Raw genomic sequence first — 19,808 nt, 5'->3', positions numbered from 1 at the left:
GTGTGCATTTGTTGTGGGTATCTTTTTTCAGTTCGCAATAAACAGAAATGTATGTGCTAATCTGCCAAATGGTACCCCTGGTGAATTTAACATAGATTTGAATGTAACAGACCAAAATTGGTGCTTCTAGGACTATTTGTCATTTTTGACAGTACAGAATGATTAATGCCACCATTCCACATTTCCAAGGTGCTAATGCGCATTGCAGATGTAGCGTTGTCATTTCCTATACCCTCACTAACTAATCATGCCTTGCCTTTGTTTCCTGTTCTTGTTTCAGTTGATGATCGTCATGGGTCCTTCCCGGAGAACGATCCTGATTGTGGGCTGCTTCTTGACAGGTAACCACAGTTGAAATTGTTTGTCAAGCTCAATATTCTTCAGCAGAGAGCTGATAGTTAAATCAAAATTATCTGAGCCTAGACCCAAAGACACAACAGCTGAACTACTTGGAATCTTATATTTTTTTTCTGGCCTGGGATGGAGAGGTATCATCAGGAAGCTTGGAGAAAGGAGAGGCTAATAGCATGAGTTTGGTCTATACAGGTGACCAACAAAATTGCCTGATTTGTGCAATGGATCTTCTTCTCCTTCTCCTTCTCCTTCTCCTTCTCCTTCTCCTTCTCCTTCTCCTTCTCCTTCTCCTTCTCCTCCTCCTCCTCCTCCTTCTCCTCCTCCTTCCTCAGTGCACCCACAAATCTGTTCTGGGGCAGAGTTGTCTCTGGAGCAGAGTTGTCAGGGAGAGGGGAGGAAGGGGAAGTTCTGCTACACAAGCAGAGGTCCTTGCATGAATGTGATGACTTCACTGGATATGTGTGTGGCTTCATAAAAAAGGATGGCACAGAAACAATCACCTTAAAATGAATCAATTGTGCTTGAAATACGGTCTCTTCCTGGCCCCCAGCTGGGTTCCCCATCTCTGGTGTTCTGGTATTCTGAACTAAAGATGTGGCCTGCTGTACTAAATTGAGTGCTCCACGTCCTGCAGAACTATGGTTCCCCCCCCCCCCCAATAGAAATGGCCATTGTTCAGAAATGAGCAGATGATCATTTCCTCCCCAAATTCCAATGTAAAAATATTATACTTTTATTTTCACAGGGCCATGGCTAGCCTCTTGCCAGTCTTTGCTTCCGACTATTCTGCCAAACAACGATGAAATGGTTGTGCAGCTGAATTCCCCCTTCACCCTGAAATGTTCTGGAGACAGTGAAGTCAGCTGGCAACATCCAATACCCGATGGCAACCATACCATAGATCTCAAAAGCGAGGAGAACAACAGCGGCCTGTTTGTGACCGTGCTTGATGTGGCAAATGCTTCTGCTTCTCACACTGGATTGTACACTTGCTACTACAATCATTCTCAAGAGGAAGATGCTGAGGTGGAGGGGAAGGACATCTATGTCTTTGTGCCAGGTGAGCTGATTCCTTTCACTGTATCTATGATAAAGCCTCCATGATAGTGAAACCTCTTTGACAGAGAAGGTTGTGGAGCAACTGAACGTTACAATGCTGGTCATTTCTATTGATCAAAACACACCATTTTATTTTATTTTTATTTTTTAATATGATATTTATTGAAAATTTTTGAAATTACAAAGAAAAAATAAAGCAGGAAAAAAGAAAATAGAAAAAACAAAGAAAAAACAAACCACATCAAACAATACAAATTTTAAAAAACAAAAATACATCGCAAACAAACAAAAATAAGTCCATCATTCTCAAATCCTCAACTCTCATTACCTTCTTTCTCATTACCTTCTTTACCTCCCTTTTTTTGTATCCTGGTTAATAATTATGCAGCAAATCCTTTCCATATTTCATAGTATTCTGTCATTACATTACCTTAATCTATTTTCATCTTATCTTATAAAAAACCTTAAAAATTAAAACTTAAATCTTATTTTTACCGACTTCTCACAACCATAATATTCTTACCTAATTCTTTAAACATTTTTACTAGAGCCAAGTAATTTTGTCAGTCCTGACACCCCGCTCCAGGATCAGGACGGTGGAAAGTTACTTTACTTTAAACTCACTTCTGCAGGTTTAAACAGTCCAAAAAAAGATCCCCCTTCTTCTCCTGCTGCCGAAGGGGGGTTCAACAATTATAAATGATGAAAGCCAATCCTTTAGAAGCGATTTTCTAAGCTCTAGTTTACGTTGTCTTTGCTTTATTCTGTCTACAAAGAAACGGAAGGCTGACTTCCTGTTTAGACCTTCCCATTTCAGTACCAAATTAGAGTAAATTTTTAAGTCCAATTCCTTTCTTCTCCCAAGTCCTTATTTAAAGTCCAATAGTTCAAAGTTTAAGTACTCACGGGTGCTTATTTTAGAAGCCAAATTGTCCCAGGAAAAAGGCAGCGCTCTCCGGCAACAGCTGTGCGGCTTCGCTCCACGGAAATAGCAGTTGACTCACAGCACCGCGCCACTTCCCCCTCTTCACTTCGGAGCCCGTTAGTGGGCTCCTTTGCGGGTTAGGGGGGCGCTAAGGGTGCCCGCCAAGTCCCATGGTCACAGGCTTCATCCGCCTGTGATTTTTAGCAGGGTCCCCGCTTCGCCGTAGCAGAAAAGACCCGTTTCACGCAGAGCTAGTCCCTCCAGTTCAGAGGGAGTCCGCCATTGCCGATGGCGCCACCCCAGAAGTCCCAAAACATACCATTTTAGAAGCTGCATATAAATCCAGTTAAGAGCCTTTCCTATGTTTAGATTTTCAAACCTGACCTGGCCACAGATCACAATCAAAGAACATACCGCACTAACCAAATGGAGATGAATTTTGTGGAATTAGCCCAAACTTGACTTGTTCCAATGGAAAGTAGCTTCACACTGTTCTAACAACAGGGAACTCTTTCCATATCAACTTTTCTGCTGGTAATTCCTGCATGCAAATTCCTGTGTGTACTGCAAAAGGAACCGAACAATGCTCAGTTTGCAGTTCCCAGAATTTGCTGGGCTTTATTTGTACCCAACAGAATATCCAACAGTCCTCTGTGGCTGTGCATGACGTGTGAAGGTGAATAATGGACAAATGATCTTCCAAGAAAGCTTGATGATATTAGAGTACTACTAACATTCTCATCCATTGAGGAGCCTTTGACAAAGCTTCCTAGGAACGCCAGGATTTTCTGGACCACAGTGCAAAAAACATTCCCTTAGATAGATTTAGAATCAGAGAATGCATCTTGAATCTTTTCAAAACTATTTGGGGTATGCGCTTGAAAATGTTTAATTTAGTTTCGCTTTCTAAAGGCCACAGTTTAGTTTCACTTTCATTTCACTTACACTCATCTCATTGCACGTTGGTTATTCTCAGTTTTAATTTCACCTTTGTTTTTGCATTGATTTTAGCCAAGATGCATCCTCTGTTCTGCGACCTATGACATTGGTGCATCCGATCTAAATGGCAGAACATTCACAGGCATTCTGCTATGCCTCTGCCTACAGCACCATACCTGCTGGATTTGGTACAGATTGGCCAAAGGGGATCCCATTTTGTAGGCAATAGAGAGATCCAAATGTTTTCCTCTTGTTTTCCCCCCATGTAAATATCATGATAGTTGTGGGCATTCTGTCCCCCAAGCCATCAGACAGAGGACAGTTTGGAAAGGACATTCTGTTTGATCATTGGAGACTTTTTGTAAGATACGGAACTAATGTTTCTAAGCTTCAGGTTGGAGAGTTGGCGCGTCTTTTCAGTTCCACAGTTTTCTCCCTCCACTTGTTCCTTGTACCATTTCAGGAATGTTATAATTTTCAATGCAATGCAATGCCTTCTAGGTAAAACTAGCATGTGAAACTTTTTTTAAAAAAGGGTACTCTTGTTAGTTTCTCACCTTTAAGTTTTTGCATTGAAAAGTAATGTGGGGTAATTAGTCTCACATTACTTTCTGAAGCTAAGGCACACCCCAATGATCTATATAGACAAGGGACTTAGTAGTAGTTTGAGAACCACAAAGCATATGCATTGCATTCCAAAATTTGTCTTCCAATGAATGAATCACGATTGATTGGCCTGACAGACAGAGATACCCAGGGCTTCATCCTGTTGAGTTTAGGGCAGCCTTCTTGCCTTTACCAAATCAACCAGCAAATATATGCTGCCGTTTTGCCATTGTTTAATGGGGTAGTTACAGTGGGAATGATTGTGGCATTTCCCTTTGCCCAGAGAAGCGATTCCTGCTTGACTGAGATTTTCCCCATAGACTAAAAAACGAGCTGCCAGTGTTGCAGATCTTAAACTTCTTCTTTCTCTATTATTCAAATTAAAATGCCTCTTTCCATCACGAACAGTATATTTTCTAAGAAACCCATATATTCCCTCCTCCCACATAAGAATTTTGAAAGCACAGGTGGAAGCCATTTTCTTTATTAGAAGCAGAAAGCATTAAAAGACTGTGCACTGGATCAATCCCAAGGCAATGTGGGGGGGGGGGAGCTGTGAGAATCCCATTTGTGGGGGGAAAGCAAATGCACTGCTTTTGTGGAATGCAAGTTTATGTGCTGCTAGGTTTGAATGATTACTAGAAGGTCTCACAGCGCACATTACAAATTCCTTTGTCGGCTGGGTTTGGATTTTCTATATAGTCAACTGCCTGCCCCCCAAAAAAACTTGATACAAGACATCCCAGGCTTGAAGTACCATTTTCTTTATTTTTACAAGATAGATTTCAATAAGACCTGGATTACTAAGCATAATACTGTATTGTGGTAAAATGTAAAACACTGGGAGATGTGGTTTCTTTCTCTTTACACCAAAGGGTGGTTTAAAAGTTAATGGCCTATAAACCGGCCTATACATACTCTGCACTAAGGGCCTGTTCTGTCACCCCCATTTCTGTGGCAAGAAAAAACTTGATTCTGATTTGCGTAATTTCTCGTACATTCAGTGGAGTAGCGTGGGGGGTGCAGGGGGGGTGGGCCGCACCGGGCACAACATCTGGGGGTTAGGGTTAGGGGGCGCAAATCCACGGGTTAGGGGGCACAAATTACTTGCCTTGCCCCGGGTGCTGACAACCCACGCTACGCCACTGCGTACATTGCATTCTTCATTCTGAGTTTTTTTTTACCATGTGTTATTTCTGAGAATAGTATGCAGCTATCCAGGGAGGTGTTGAACTGAAAGTTCTCCTGAGGGGAACTTTCAGCTTATATTTCAGGGCTTCGGGGTGTGTGTGTGTGTGTGTGTGTGTGTGTGTGTGTGTGTGATAGGGCAGCCAAACCCCCTCTTTCCAATTTGAGAGAAGGGAAAATTCAGAGGTGAAACTCATCACTGCCACCCAGAGTTCCTCCTTGCTCCTACCATTTTCTTTTCCCCAAAGTCCCCAAGAGTGACACTACAAAGGCCAAGTTTGCACATCACACTAAACAATGGTTGGTGCAGCTTTCGTTTTGCACTCCAGACATTTCAGACTTCATTTCCCATCATCCAGTGCCTTGATTATGGTTGTAATGTGATTGGGTTTTGTTTTTTTAAAAAATGTTGTTAGCTACCTTCAACTCCTTTGGGAAAAAGGTTGGGATTGGAATTTAAATCCTCACCCTGAACAATGACAATGGCAGCTGGGGCTGAAGGAAGTTGAGGTCCAAAACATCTGGAAAGCACCAATTTGGAGAAGACTGGTTTAGCACTACAAGGACAGGCCTCAATGTGCCTGAGCAAAGCATCAGACTCTCACACTCCCCTCTCCATCTAAGATTACCTTCACTTCCAAAGAAAATTGGCTTAGTGTTACATACGGACTAAGGAACTAGCTTTGAAACAAACTCTGCGTAGTTTAACAAGCCAGCTTCATGACTCATGGTTTGAGTTCCTTGTGACCACTATTTTGCTCAGCCTTAATACAGGGCACTACAGCTCCACCCTCTGGCCACTGCAAATCTTATTCAGCAATTCTCTGGCTTTTGAAGTATTTTCCAACTACTTTCAACCATGCCTCAAAAATAAAAAGAAACCTATTAAAAGCAATTGGCTGGCTGTTATGGAAAACAGGGTGCTGGACTAGAAAGACTTTGATCTGATCTAGAAAAACAGTTCCTAATGGCTTCAAGTTCCTTCCTTACAGTTGCCTGCCTCTGTCCGTGACTGACAGAAACTGTATTATTCAAATAGGAAAATGTTTTGCAAAATAAACACTTTGCGAAAGAAAGAAAGAAAGAAAGAAAGAAAGAAAGAAAGAAAGAAAGAAAGAAAGAGGAAGGAAGGAAGGAAGGAAGGAAGGAAGGAAGGAAGGAAGGAAGGAAGGAAGGAAACTTTGCACATTAGCAATCAAAAGGGCTAGAAACCTGCTTGTGGAAAAGAAAAGAAATAAAGCTGTGATTCTTTGGAATCTAAATACAGTAACCTCTACCACATCTGCAGTGTTTATCTGGAATTGCAGCATGCACACACACACACACACACACACACACACACACACACACACTTTACAATCTGGAACTGAAAACTTTGGCTGCTACTGAATTTGGACGTGTTTAGCAAATGAACACATCCTTTCCCCAATCCTTTCCCAACCTGAAGGGAGGGTTGCACTGCCATGTTATAACGTGAATGCTTTTGCCCTCTTAACAACTGTTCTGTATGGTAGCAGAGGTCCCATTCACGCTCATGTGCATCTCTGAGACTGCATCAGTTTGCATGAACATGATAATGACGAATTACAGGACCACCTAAGATTGTTGCTGGTGTTGTTGTTTAAGCTGGCATATTTATAGGAGCTATCGCTGGAATTTTAAAGCAACACTTCTCCATGCTATGCGTGCCGTTTCAACCACATTCTGAAGATGACTGAATGACCATAGCTCAGTAGCACAACATCTCCTTTGCATATAGGAGGGGGGCTGGGAGGGCTGCCTCTCTGAAATCCTGGAGAGCCACTGCCAGCCTGTGTAGACAGTATGGAGCTAGATGGCCTGATTCCAGCAGAGCAGGAGACTCTTAATCTCAGGGTTGTGGGTTCAAGCCCCACGTTGGACAAAAGATTCCTGAATTGTAGCTGGTTGGACTAGCTAACCCTTGTGGTCTCTTCCAGCTCTACAATTCTATGGTTCTAGCTTCCTATGTCCCTGTGTCAGCAGCTTGCCAGTGTAAGAGAGGGTTTTAACAGAGACCTGTGGGAGATATTAAAGTCACTTACTCCTCTAGCCTGGTTGATGGTTCAACATATCTCCCTCTTCACAGATCCAGCTGTTCCCTTTGTTCCGACATTCCCAGAAGATGAGTTCATTGTCATCACCGAAGAAGAAGAGTCCTCCACCATCCCTTGCCGGACAAGTGACCCCAACACCCAAGTAACTTTGATGACCAACGAAGGGAAAATCGTGTATGCCTTTTATGACAACAGGCAGGGCTTCATCGGAAACTTCTCCGCAGGCTCCTATCGGTGCAAGACCACCGTTAAGGGAGAGGAGTTCCGGTCCAGTGAATTTGTCATCTATATTTACAAAGGTATTTCTTTTCACCTTTTCTCTATGTAAGGGACAAATGAGTTTTTCACTCACGCTCTTGAAGCATGAGTGAAAAACTCATTTGTTCTTTCCATAGATCGCTGCAATGCATTATATGTGGGGCTGCCTCTAAAGATGTGGGATGTAATCCACTGAGAGCAGTCAAACACAACATTCCTTGTTTTCCTAGAGAAGACATGCAGGGGAATGTTTGGTCCAGTCAGTCAAAAACTTCCTGTTTCCTCCTAGCTGGAACATGCTTCCTTTGCATGTGACTAGAGGTGGGCGTGACCTTACCTGTCCAGGTAACAAAAGGACAAGGCATGCTGCCACACTCTCTCTTTTTCACTTCCTCCTTCGTTGGACCAGCTTCTTAGCTAGAAATGGGGTATTGGGACCAAGTCTCCCATATGAGGTAGATCCACATGTATCTATTTGTAACTAAGTCTGGCTTCAGGGATCCAACTGTGAACTGATGTGAGTAAACAAATTTTATTGACTTAAATAAGATTGTCATGTGTTTCTTCTTTTATAAAAGGGAACTTACCAGGAACATACAATTCAGTACTGAATTGTATGGTAGCGAGAGGCTTACACAAGCCTGCAGCCAGCTATCTGCTGTGCATTTACAGGGGGAATGTAAAACTCTGCCACGTTATAGAACCTGCTAACGCTAGTTAGGAAGGATATTAAGAAACAATATATTCTCCTCCCTGAACATTCCCACAAAAGATAGTTCAGAAACTTCAGCTTTTGCAGAATTCAGCGGCCAGGTTGCTCACTGGGACAAGATGGTTTGGGCACACAAGGCCAATCCTACTGGAGTTGCCAATTTGTTTCTGGGCCCAATGCAAAGTGCTGTTTTTGACCTATAAAGCCTTAAACAGCTCAGGACCACAATACCTCAAGGCCCCCCTCTCCCCATATGAACTGACCTGGACCCCACCGCACCTCCTGGTCTCTGAGCTGCTCCCCACCCCCTGCCCCAAGAGAGGTGTCTCCTCATGCTGCCCCACAGGGGCCTGGAGAGATTATACCCCCAGACTGAGACTGGCCAAAGGTGAATGTGAGGCCAGCAAATTACCTCACCTTGGGAGGCAGCAGTGACAGCAGCGGGTGCTGCTGGCCTGCATGGTGGAAAGGCTCTCCTTCAGTGCTGGGCACTCAGCTCCCAGGCAGGCACTGCACACAGCAAGCACAAGAAAGGCTAGCACAACGCCTGCCTGCATGCCCAGCCTCCTGTTTTCTGTCCATTCCCATCAGCAAAGGCTGGTGCACTGGCTGGCTGGCTGGCTGGCTGGGCTCCCTCACCCACTTGCCTGTTTACTCTGAGGTCACCTCAGTTCCTGGCAACCAGAACCCCCTGGCCAACCCCAGAGGCACCATTCACCTGGGGAGCTTGTAGCCAGGGCTGCTGCAGCAAGCAGCCACACAAGTCTTTGGAAGGCAGAGATATGAGAAGGTATCACAGGAGGAAGGGAAGGAAAAAGGGACAGAGGCCAGTGTTGCCCACAGCACCCCTGAGTATCATTCAAGGCACCCCAGGGTGCCACGGCACACTGGTTGAAAGCCACTGCCTTACATTATGGAAGACCTGACACGAATCATGTCAATTGTTGAATGCTGGTTTCTGGAAGCACCACGGTTTATTTTAATGGACTTATCCCTGTGCCTTAGTGCAAAGGTCTCCCTCAACAGTTACTCAGAGCAAATTGTTCAAAAGAACCTCTGTGATGTGCAAAACATTTCTTAAATGTGCAAATTCTCTTTTTCCTCTTCCAGCTACATCATATATTCATGTTGAGATCGAATCCCCCAAGACCGTGTATAAGACAGGAGAAACCATTGTTGTAACGTGTGTGGTCTTGGATAACGAAGTCGTGAACTTACAGTGGAATTATCCAGGGAAAGTGGTAAATATCTCTCCCCCCCCTCCCCAAATACTTGTTGTTGAATAAGTGACCGAAGAAGACTGTGGGTGGGGTTGTAGGGGGATTTCTTTTTTTGTAAAAAAATAAAAATAACAAATAGAATAAAGACAGATGAGAGAGCATTTTCTTGTTGTGTTAGCTGGGTATCATGAACCAAGACTTTATTGTTAGTAAATGTGCAGAACTTTACAAGATGTTAAGAGGAGATGAGTGACATATGAGGTTGACAGGAAGTGGGACAGTGGTTATAAAGTAATAACACTCCCCTCAAACCTGGAAAACATAATAGAACAAAAAATGGAGTGTTTCTGGAGCTGCCCACATGTTACACTTCTATAGATGTGAGAATATGACTCTCTACAAATGACTTCAAGTCATAATCAGATGGGCTGATTCTTCTCTGAAGCACAGCACACCAGAGTTAACTGGGAGCTAGTGCAGCAGAGGAACTTAAAGTGCTGGATTGGGACTAATCCCGCTTCAGAAAGTTATTGCAGAGATAAAAAGGAAGAGTGGAAGAGTGGATAATTAATCATAATGGGCTGGTGCCAGACGACGGTAGTCACACTAAGGTCCCATTGATATCAATGTGAACAGTTAGTCATGACTACCTGAAGTCCCATTGATTTTGATGGGAAGCAAGTGGATCCAATCTAGTGTTTATCACAGCTACCTCAGCAGAAAGACAAGAGAAGAATAAATCTCATAAACTGTCATATTGGGCCAAAGTGAACTGAGAATAGATCCCATGCATAGATTTATGATAGTGTATTCCTAGTCCCATTCATTCTGATTCTGCTGCTAAGATTTTACTTTTCTCCATGTCCATAATGTGCCATGTGGTTAAGTAGATAAATGAGCAATACCATAAATAGGATTTCAGTTTTTTAAAAAATGTTTTAATCTCATTCTTGGCATCTATCAAACCCACCAACTGTCCTGTTTTAACCTGGACATCACGGATCACAGAAGCCAATCCTGGCATCTGTTTTGATTCCCGGTTGTCCCTTTTTCGGCCTGGCACTCTCGCGATTTCAGAAAATAAAAAGTTGGGCAGTGTGCTTCTACTTAACATCAATTTTATTCTCAGAAAAAGTCTTTATTTTTGTGTAGGCCCCCATTTTGTTAGTTTCCATATTCATCAAGAGCTCTAGCTATTCCCACTGCTTTCAATTTTTTCACCACCTTTGAGGAAGGCTGTGCTGTGGTTTGATCTATTAGATCAAAGAATCCTTCTTTTGACAATTGCCTAAATCACAGAAACTGAGGTGTTTGGGATGGGTTTTTTTGTGGTGGGGGAGGCATTATGAATTAATTTTGCTTTCTGAAAACCTGAATAAGTAATCGGAACAAAAATCAGTAGCATTGCCACTCGAATGGAAATAAATTACCGTGATCCCAGTTTGCTGACTTCCTTTTCAACCTCATTAGCATTCAGCACTGTGGACATGTTGATTTTCAAATGTACTATTTCTAGGTTTGGGCCCAATTTTTTAATATTCACGGTATAAAAAATAATTTGTAATTGAATTCCTTTGGCTGTTAGAGACAGCATGTATGACTGCAGTCTTCAGCATTCTCAATAGGTTATGCTCAGGGTCACTTGATTGAATATTCACACAACCACTGTGCTCCAGCTAGGGCCCATGTGTGCATATAAGCTGTCATTAGTATATCCTTGGCTAGATGATGAATTTCACAGGCAAGCAAGGTACTGTGTGCATGATTATTCCCAATCTGCAAAGAAGAGGTGTGTATGCCTCCTGTGATACAGATATGGAGCCACCACCTGTCTACTAGTCTTTGTCCATTTGACCTTGAGATGAAGATGGGATCTACTATAGGGCTTTCTCTGAGGGTCTTTGTGAAACCTGGAAACTGATAATGGATCTTAAGGGTGCCAAGTTGTTTTCTGTAGCCATGTTGTTTGACCAAGTATTCTGATACTTTAACTATGCAGAAGAACAAAGGTACAGTTTCACTTGATGACATCAAAATGCCAACCCAGAAGCTGGTTTACAACCTAACCATTCCAGATGCTTCAGTTAAGGACAGTGGAGATTATGAATGTGCTGCTCTTCATGTGACCAAAGATTTTAAGAAAACGAAAAGAGTCGTGATCACAGTTCATGGTACAATCTGTTTCTAGTTTCCTTTGTTGTTCTCAATTGAGCATGCCGACTATCATTGAGAGATACTCATGGAAACCTTTGTCCTCCTACAGATAAAGGGTTCATTCATCTGGAACCCCATTTTAACCCCATGGAAGCTGTCAATCTTCATGAAGTTAAAAAATTTGTAGTTGATGTGCATGCATACCCAGAGCCAAAAATGTTTTGGCTGAAGGACAATGTGACTCTGATGGAAAATCTCACGGAGATTGTCACTAAGTCCAAGCAGATCCAGGAGACGAGGTAAAGAAAATGCTTGCCAAGGAATTTGTAGGTTTTAGTTGTCCAGTTCTCCATTTGCAAACCAGAGTATCTCCTTGGAAACAGATTGATCTCTCCTCTAGAGAATCTGCAGCCTGCTCTGTATCTCTATGAAAATTCCACTTGGCAGATTCTTGGTTCTCCAGTTCCTCTACTATTCCTATCTTTGCACATTTTTCAAACCTTTATTTGGCTTCATACAGGTTTTAAGAATTATTACTTGCTTCTCCTTCTGATTTATTATAAGATGTGCAGGATGATTCTATGCACGTTTACTCAGACATCTCTTCAGGTGACTTCAATAGGGTTTACTCCTAGGGTTGCCTGCTTGCAGTTTGTTGTGTCCTTGTCTACTCAAAAGCCAAGTCTCCTTGGGTTGCGTCCAACAGTGTCACTCAGCTGACAGTATGGGTGAATGTATCTGCTCTGGAGATTCTCCCACCCCTCCAAGGGATTGCATGGGGAGGGGGAAATTGCTTACCTCCCTATTCCATTGTCAGAATCCTTACTGTCAGCTTTTGCAACTCTGTTGGATACAACCCACTAAGTGCACTGGGCTTACTCTCAGGTAGGTATAATAAAATAAGGCTACAATTCCATGCATAGAACCAGGCTGTTAGAGAAATAGGGTGTGATTCAGAGAAATTTGAAGATTACCATGTAAAGTGTAGCATACATTTCCCCCCCTCCCATAGTACATTCGCTTTATCTACTTAAGTTTTACTGAAGTAAAGTATATTCTTTAACACGGTAGATTGCCTTACATTAAACATTGGTTTAAAGCATTTATCTCATTCTGAAAGAGATAATATTTCATACATTTTTTCAGTCCTCCCTCCAAAAAGCCCGCAGAAGAAAATGGAATCCCCCCCGCTGTTAAATTTTACTATACCCCTCGCAAGGCCTTCACTTCACTAATCAGATCACCTCATAAATGTAAATGTTCTGGTTTTTGTTTTGTTTATTTGTTGCTTCAGAGCATTACACACACACACACACAAACACACACACACCATAGCTGTCAACGTTTCCCTTTTTAAAAGGGAAATTCCCTTATTCCGAATAGGATTCCTCGCGAGAAAAGGGAAAAGTTGACAGCTATCACACACACACACACACACACACACACACACACACACACACACCCCTTCTCAGGCAAGCAAAAAGGGGACAGAACTATCCTTGCATTGATAATGTGTGAAATTAACACAGGCCAAATTTAGTCTGATCCATTTGTCCTTACCATATACTAAGCCTGTCTTTTACACAGAGAGAGATTGATTTCCAACAAAGCTATCAGTTTGCTTTGCTTATATTTGTACTGTTCCTCTTGTGGGAAATGATCACAATGTTCTCTTTCAATAGGTACCAGAGCCTATTAAAATTAATCCGTGCCAAGGAAGAAGACAGTGGATATTATACTTTTGTAGCACAGAATGAGGATGAAACTCAAAGATATATTTTCTCCCTGCTCATACAAGGTAAACCTGTAAAATGGGTAAGATCAGTATAAAACTAGAGGAGTTAGGTAGATGTGGAAGTGACACTACAGAGACTGATCCATAGGCCAACAAGCAAATATGAACTACTGAGGGTTTAGTAGAAAGTTTAGAAAGCTAGAAAAACTAAACTTGGAAATGCGGTTGAGGGGAATCCAGGAATCAGCTGTGAAGCTTGCTGGGTAACTGTGGGCTAGTTGTTTCTCAGCCTAATCTTCCTCATGATGTTGTTGTGATGATAAAATGGCAGGAGGAACATGTGTGCTCTGCAGATGAGGAGGAATTTGAACTGTGCTCTCCCAGTTGTTTAACCACATTGACTTTCAGGGAGATTTAGGTAGCCTAAGGCCTGGTGTACACAGACAAAAACAGATGAGAGGATAAGATTGTTCCTATCTTGAACCATTCAGACTGCAGGTGGTAGTGCAAGTTGAGACACACACACATCTGGAAAATAATCACCACACACAGAAATCAAGCATGGTGGGGAAAAGGCAAAACTGCAGTTATTCCCCCGGGGGTGAGGTGGGGTGAGATTCAGTCATGTGATTCCCACCCGTCTAGCTGAATTGATGCGGCCCAAGAACAGTTTGGCCACCTCATTTGCTGTTTGTGTAGGTCACATTTGGGAACCTGTGGCTATCTACTATGGTCAATGGTCAGGGGTGGTGGGTGCTGTAGCAACTGGAGAGTCAGAGTTTCCTAAGCCCTGGTGTAGACCAAGCCTAAATGTTTAAGAATGCAGCCTAGATGGCTAGAACCAGGTTACTTCTTTCATGTGACCCCGTCCATATTATTTGTACATCGAGTTCTTGCTCCTAGAAGGAAAATTCTCTTGCCATTCATGTATCCAGCATTTGCAAGAAACAACATATGGTACGGATAATACTTCTGAAAATAGGAGTCAATAATAAGGCAAATTATCTAGGAACAAACTCGCTTGCTTGCCGCTGTCCATGGAAGATACTTTGGAGATTAGTTCAGCCCCAGATGCCGACAAACTTAAACATCTGCTGTGCCTGGCTGAGAGTCAGAAATGGTCCCTTCCACATGGATTTGATTTGGAGAGAGGAAGGAGTACATAAAAGGGATGAGGAATCACAGCACAAAATGTGCATTTAGTGTAGAACTTATCATGGCGACCATTGCTCAGAGATGTTTTGAAAGAAGAGTTTTGGAAAGAGTTCATACAGATGTCTACTCCACCCACCCCCATCTATCAATCACTTATCCTAATTTATGCACCATACTTGTGTGTAACTTTTCTCCTGAGCTGTTTACATATGATTCCCAAGCAGCCCCTTATCCAGATCTGCTTAGCTGCAGCAGCAGAATGGCTGTCATGTCATCTGCCTTTAAAGCATTCTCTCATAGCTGGGACAGTAGCTCTGAGTTAGAGAACATGCTTTGCTTGCAAAAGGTCTCAAGGACAATCCCTGACACTTACATATAAAAGGATCAGGTAGCAGGTGACGTCTAAGACCTCTGCCTGGAACCTTGGAGAGCCACTAAAAGTCAGCGTGGACAATACTGAGCCAGATGGAATCAGTCTTCATAGGAAGGCCATGTCTCCTACTTTGCAGAGGACAGTCCTCTATTGGAAGGGCTTCCAAGAACCGTAAGAAGGGAGAGTAGGGACCTTGGTGTTGCTTGTCAGTAGCGTGTGGACAGTAGACTGAGCAGGCACACCAATTCCTTGGTCACTGTCTTCCCCACTATGGTGAAGACACAGTGTATTTCTGTTTTAATTATTTCTAAATTTGCATGCATCAATACATATAAATCAGCATATCCACATCGTATCCAAAACACGTGGTTGGCAAAAGATGAATGATCCAAGTAACAGTCAAAGCAGGGCTTAAATTAGTCAATCAATCGACTCAAGCTTCAATCGATTAATCAGTGAGAGTCAACTTCCTAAGTGCAGGCCATTTTGATCTGTGGGATGATGAACTAAGGGCATGCTGCTGTTGGGCTTTTAAAGGCTGTTTGGGTTGTGATATGCTGCTGTAACAGAATGAAAAAATATCTTGGAAGTAATCTAAAAATGCTTCAGCCCATTGACAGCCTTAACTCAAAGAGGAGTTCTGAAATGAGCAAATGAAGAGTTCATTCTTCTCTTGACCGTGCACCCCCAGCTTGCTGTGTAGCTGCCTTGTTGTGCCTGGATTCCTTTATTCCACATCCCAAAAGTACTGCCATATGTTCTTCTCTTGAAGCCAGGACCCTACTAAGGCCCTACAGGATATGAGTCCCAATTAAAGCCAGTGAACTAGTAATTCCCAATGAAGACTAACCTTCCGTCTGATCCTATGCATGTTTATTCACCTGACTTAATTGGGACTTTCCTCAAGAAAGTGTGCAAGGTTTTGCAGTAGAACGATCCAATACTACCCATCTTTACTCAGAAATAAGTCATCCTGAATTCAGTGGAACTTACTCCAAGGAATGTGTTCTTAGGATTGCAGCTAACAGCCTAATCCAGGGGTCTGCAACCCGCGGCTCCGGAGCCGCATGTGGCTCTTTTACATCTTTGCTGCGGCTCCGGGGCAGATACTAGCGAGGGGAGGAGGCGCATTGTGCACCCGAACACTCCTCACTGTGGCGGGCGCTGTACTGGCTGTGACGTCGCATGGGGGCGGTGCATGCGTTAGTCACGCACCGTCCCGACATCACCTTCCCGCCCGCTCTCAGATCGTGGCTCCGGAGATATATTTGTTTTAAATGTCGCAATGGTTTTGCGGCTCCCAGTTGTTGTTTTTTCTTCGGAAACGGGTGCAAGTGGCTCTTTTTGTCTTAAAGGTTGCAGACCCCTGGCCTAATCTTACCTATGTTTAGTAAAAAGTAAGTCCCACGGAGTTGGATGGTGCTTGCTTCCAGTAAGTAAGTACAGGTAATCTAGATACAGGAGAGGATCATGTGTTAGTGAAAACAAGCAAAGAACTCCAGAAAGTCTGAATCTAGATTTCCCCAAGGAATGACTGAGTTTGCCAGGCAGATGGGAGTTCAAAACTATGCTTCTGCTGCTTCTTTTCAGTAAACAGAATTTCTTCAGCACTGTAAGGATCTAACATGCTCTTCCCAAATTATCCCTTTTCAGTTCCAGCTTTAATTCGAGATCTGGTGGATAGTCATCATGACTCTGCGGGGCAAACAGTGACATGCTTGGCAGAAGGGACACCACTCCCTGATGTGGAATGGCTGGTTTGCAAGGACATTAAAAAGTAAGGAAAGTTGATTCTGACCGTCTTAGAATATAATCAGTGTAATTATAAATGGATCACATGATTATAGATCAATAAGCTTATAAATTCTTTATAATACATAGAGACTTGCATTTTTGGAGATGGAGGGGATATTATTTCAGGTACAGTGGTGCCCCACAAGACGAATGCCTCGCAAGACGGAAAACTCGCTAGATGAAAGAGTTTTCCGTTTTGGAGGTGCTTCGCAAAACGAATTTCCTATGGGCTTGCTTCGCAAGACGACAATGTCTTGCGAGTTCCTGCTGGTTTTTTCCCATCCCCCCCTTTTTCTAAGCCGCTAAGCCGCTTATCAGCTGATCCGATCAGCAGATAAGCCGCTAAAAGCCGCTAATAGCGCTAATCCGCTAATCTGTCAATGGGCTTGCTTCGCAAGACGAAAAAACCGCTAGACGAAGAGAATCACAGAACAGATTCTTTTCGTCTTGCGAGGCACCACTGTAATAATAAACCGCTGCAAGTTACTGTATATTGCTGTTGTAACATAGTCTTCTCAGTGGGTAGGTGTGATGTTAAATGACTTCAATGTGTCTTATTATTATTATTTGGGGGAGAAACCACAACAATCATGTGACTACCCAATGATGACTGGATCTCAACATATGGGCAGGGAGGGGTCCCAGCAAAATTACCCCCAGCTGCTGTTTCCTTTGGGAGGGAAGCTGCCAGCTTCTACTGCAGTATGATTTATAACTAGCACCCAGGTGTAAAGATTCCTAATAATCTGGTCATATCCATTGTATGTCGTCAATATTTTCTAAGCTGCTTTGTAGTCACTGGTTATCATCACTGGGCACGACCTTTTCTTGAGCCTTCATGCTCATTTGTTTGCCGGGAGCATCCTGTATGTTTAATGAGCGTTCATTCTCATGCGTTTGTGGGGAGTTTAAATGATGTTGCATAGTTCATCTTCCAGTGCATTTTTGCATGTTGGGGTCGTGGGAAGTGGGTTCGTTGCGCAAGACCATCCATCCAACTGAATTTGATGGTTTATGATTGAAGTCTGTCTGAACACGACAACAGCCTGGAATTGCCCAGTGAAGTTTCCAAGGCAGTACCTGTAATCAGCATGAAAAGCTTGCGAATTCTTCAAGGAAAGTCTTTTCTTTTTAAAAAAAGATTTTCTTGTGCTACAAGACAGACAAATAAATGGGGGAAAGTACATCTGTCACCTCCGCTTTTAATTCATAGAGTGTTTTTCACAGTTCGTTTACACGTAGTGAGAGACACTTTTGTCATAGGCATCTTGCAGTGGAAGGAAAAGAGGAGAGAGAGGGAGAGAGACGGGGTGTTGTTCTCCCGTTCTGTTTCAAAATGTTAGTGTAGGAGTTTGTGTTGGCATCACATGGGTATGTTGTGTGTGTGTGTGTGTGTGTGTGTGTGTGTGTGTGTGTGTGTGTAGAGAGAGAGAGAGAGAGAGAGTTTGCAAGAGGTTAGGGGGTCGAAAGCTTGGTTGGTTGTGTCCAGTTGACATTTCTAAGGCAATGTGTCTTTATACAAGGGGTTGCCAATGTTTTGGACTTCATTTCACCACATCCCTGATAATTGGTCATGCTGGCTAGGGCTGATGTGAGATTGAGTCCAAAACAACACACTGGCTACCCACTGATGTATGTATACAAAGTTGTTTGCTCATTGAGCAATTCTCAATAAAAGGGAAGTGTTTGGTAATCCTCATTTATATCTATACTTCTCTTCAGGTGTAGTAATGACACCTCGTGGACCTTCCTGACGAACAATATCTCAGATATCACCATGGAGACTCACCTTGATCAGAAAAACATGGTAAAAAGCCAGGTGACCTTTCAGAAGGTGGAAGAAACACTGGCTGTTCGCTGTATGGCAAGGAATGACCTTGGAACTGTGGCACGGGAACTGAAGCTTGTGGCTCCCAGTGAGTAAACATGGTATATGGTTGGCACAGCTGCTATTGGCTCTATCTCCTTAAAAGGGACCCAAGGAGTCATGAAAAAAATTATGCTGTGTGGATGTGATCTCAGCAGTGGCGTAGCGTGGGTTGTCAGCACCCGGGGCAAGGCAAGTAATTTGCGCCCCCTAACCCGTGGATTTTAGAGAGCTGTGAGTGCGAGCGCCCCCCCCAGATGTTGCGCCCGGTGCGGCCGGCCCCCCCTGCACCCCCCACGCTACGCCACTGGATCTCAGACCTTTTAACATGGTGGTGCCCTCAGGGCAGCACTTTAGCTCAGAAGTCCAGGGCTTCACTCTGCAATGAGAAGGAAGCTCCTCAAATGCAGTGAGGCAGGCTTCACACATTTTAAAGTGAGTGAATGGATACAAATTGCCATCTAAAAGAGCACATGATAGAACGATTAAGTCCAGAGTGTAAAATTACCTAGCTGCACCACTGTTTTAACAACCAGATAATATTGAAAACCACAGTCTTGCATGATTTACTGCATCTTTTGCATTTACCATCCTGGTGCCTCCAATCTATATTCTGATGGCTTGGGCAAGATATGCAATATTGTTTGTCTGGTGTGAAGCTGTTTAGAAATATTTTCCATTCTGCCATACCCGAGATCACAGAAGCCACTCCAAATAATTCCCCTTAGTTATTTGCATTTTTGTGCTCAAGGGCCTCCAAGCGACTGGCACGGTAAAAATAAAATAAAAGGGCATTAAAATCAGGTAAAAGCAGCAATGAACAAAGAACTAAAATACTCATATGACAATATATTGAAAAGGAAGAAGTCCTACCCATTTAAAGAACATGCCTATTCAATATATATATAAGTATAATGGTATGTATATTAATATCCTGAGTGGGACGAACCTGTACTTGCTTAAATAATTCTTAGAATATTGAAAACAGGAGTTGATGGAGAGTTGTGTGAAATATGGAGCCTTCTCTTCTCCGTCACACTTATGCCCCCCTCCAACTTAACTATAGCTGAACCCACAAAGAAAGGGTGTGTGAGAGGAATTTACAGAGGAAATAGTGGTATCATATGGATCTTTAATCTCAAGGAAGACAGGAAACAGCAACTGGTAATTAAAAGATGGATGCATACAAATCAAAAGGAGGGCATAATTCAGCTAGAGTTAAGGAGTTTTAATTTCCTTTGATTTCAGTGGGAAAGACTTAAGGCATGCACAAAACTGATTTATCAGAAGTCCATTGAGTTGAAAGGGATTTACTTTGAGATAACTGTGTATAAGGAAATCCCATTGAACACAGCTGGACTTACTTTTGAGTAAGCATGCATAGGGTTGCACTT

The 19,808-nt window shown here is 42.9% G+C and overlaps 1 protein-coding gene across 4 annotated transcripts in view; it reads left to right on the top strand.

Annotated features, from left to right (window-relative positions):
- PDGFRA (platelet derived growth factor receptor alpha) overlaps nt 1-19,808 on the top strand; it is a 57,816-nt gene that overhangs the window by 16,529 nt on the left and 21,479 nt on the right. For all 4 annotated transcript variants that reach the window (XM_081208748.1, XM_081208749.1, XM_081208751.1 and 1 more), the window contains exons 2-10: nt 281-341; nt 1,100-1,414; nt 7,179-7,445; nt 9,227-9,357; nt 11,336-11,507; nt 11,600-11,789; nt 13,173-13,288; nt 16,407-16,530; nt 18,270-18,463. In XM_081208748.1, coding sequence (XP_081064874.1) covers nt 284-341; nt 1,100-1,414; nt 7,179-7,445; nt 9,227-9,357; nt 11,336-11,507; nt 11,600-11,789; nt 13,173-13,288; nt 16,407-16,530; nt 18,270-18,463 — 1,567 coding nt within the window. In that variant the 5' untranslated portion in view covers nt 281-283. The remainder of the gene's footprint in view (nt 1-280; nt 342-1,099; nt 1,415-7,178; nt 7,446-9,226; nt 9,358-11,335; nt 11,508-11,599; nt 11,790-13,172; nt 13,289-16,406; nt 16,531-18,269; nt 18,464-19,808) is intronic.

The sequence above is a fragment of the Podarcis bocagei genome (genome assembly GCF_964188305.1).
Source record: "Podarcis bocagei genome assembly, chromosome: 9".
NCBI classification, from domain to species: domain Eukaryota; kingdom Metazoa; phylum Chordata; class Lepidosauria; order Squamata; family Lacertidae; genus Podarcis; species Podarcis bocagei.
Note: the sequence above shows the minus strand (reverse complement) of the source record. Positions and strands in the feature narration are given on the sequence as shown.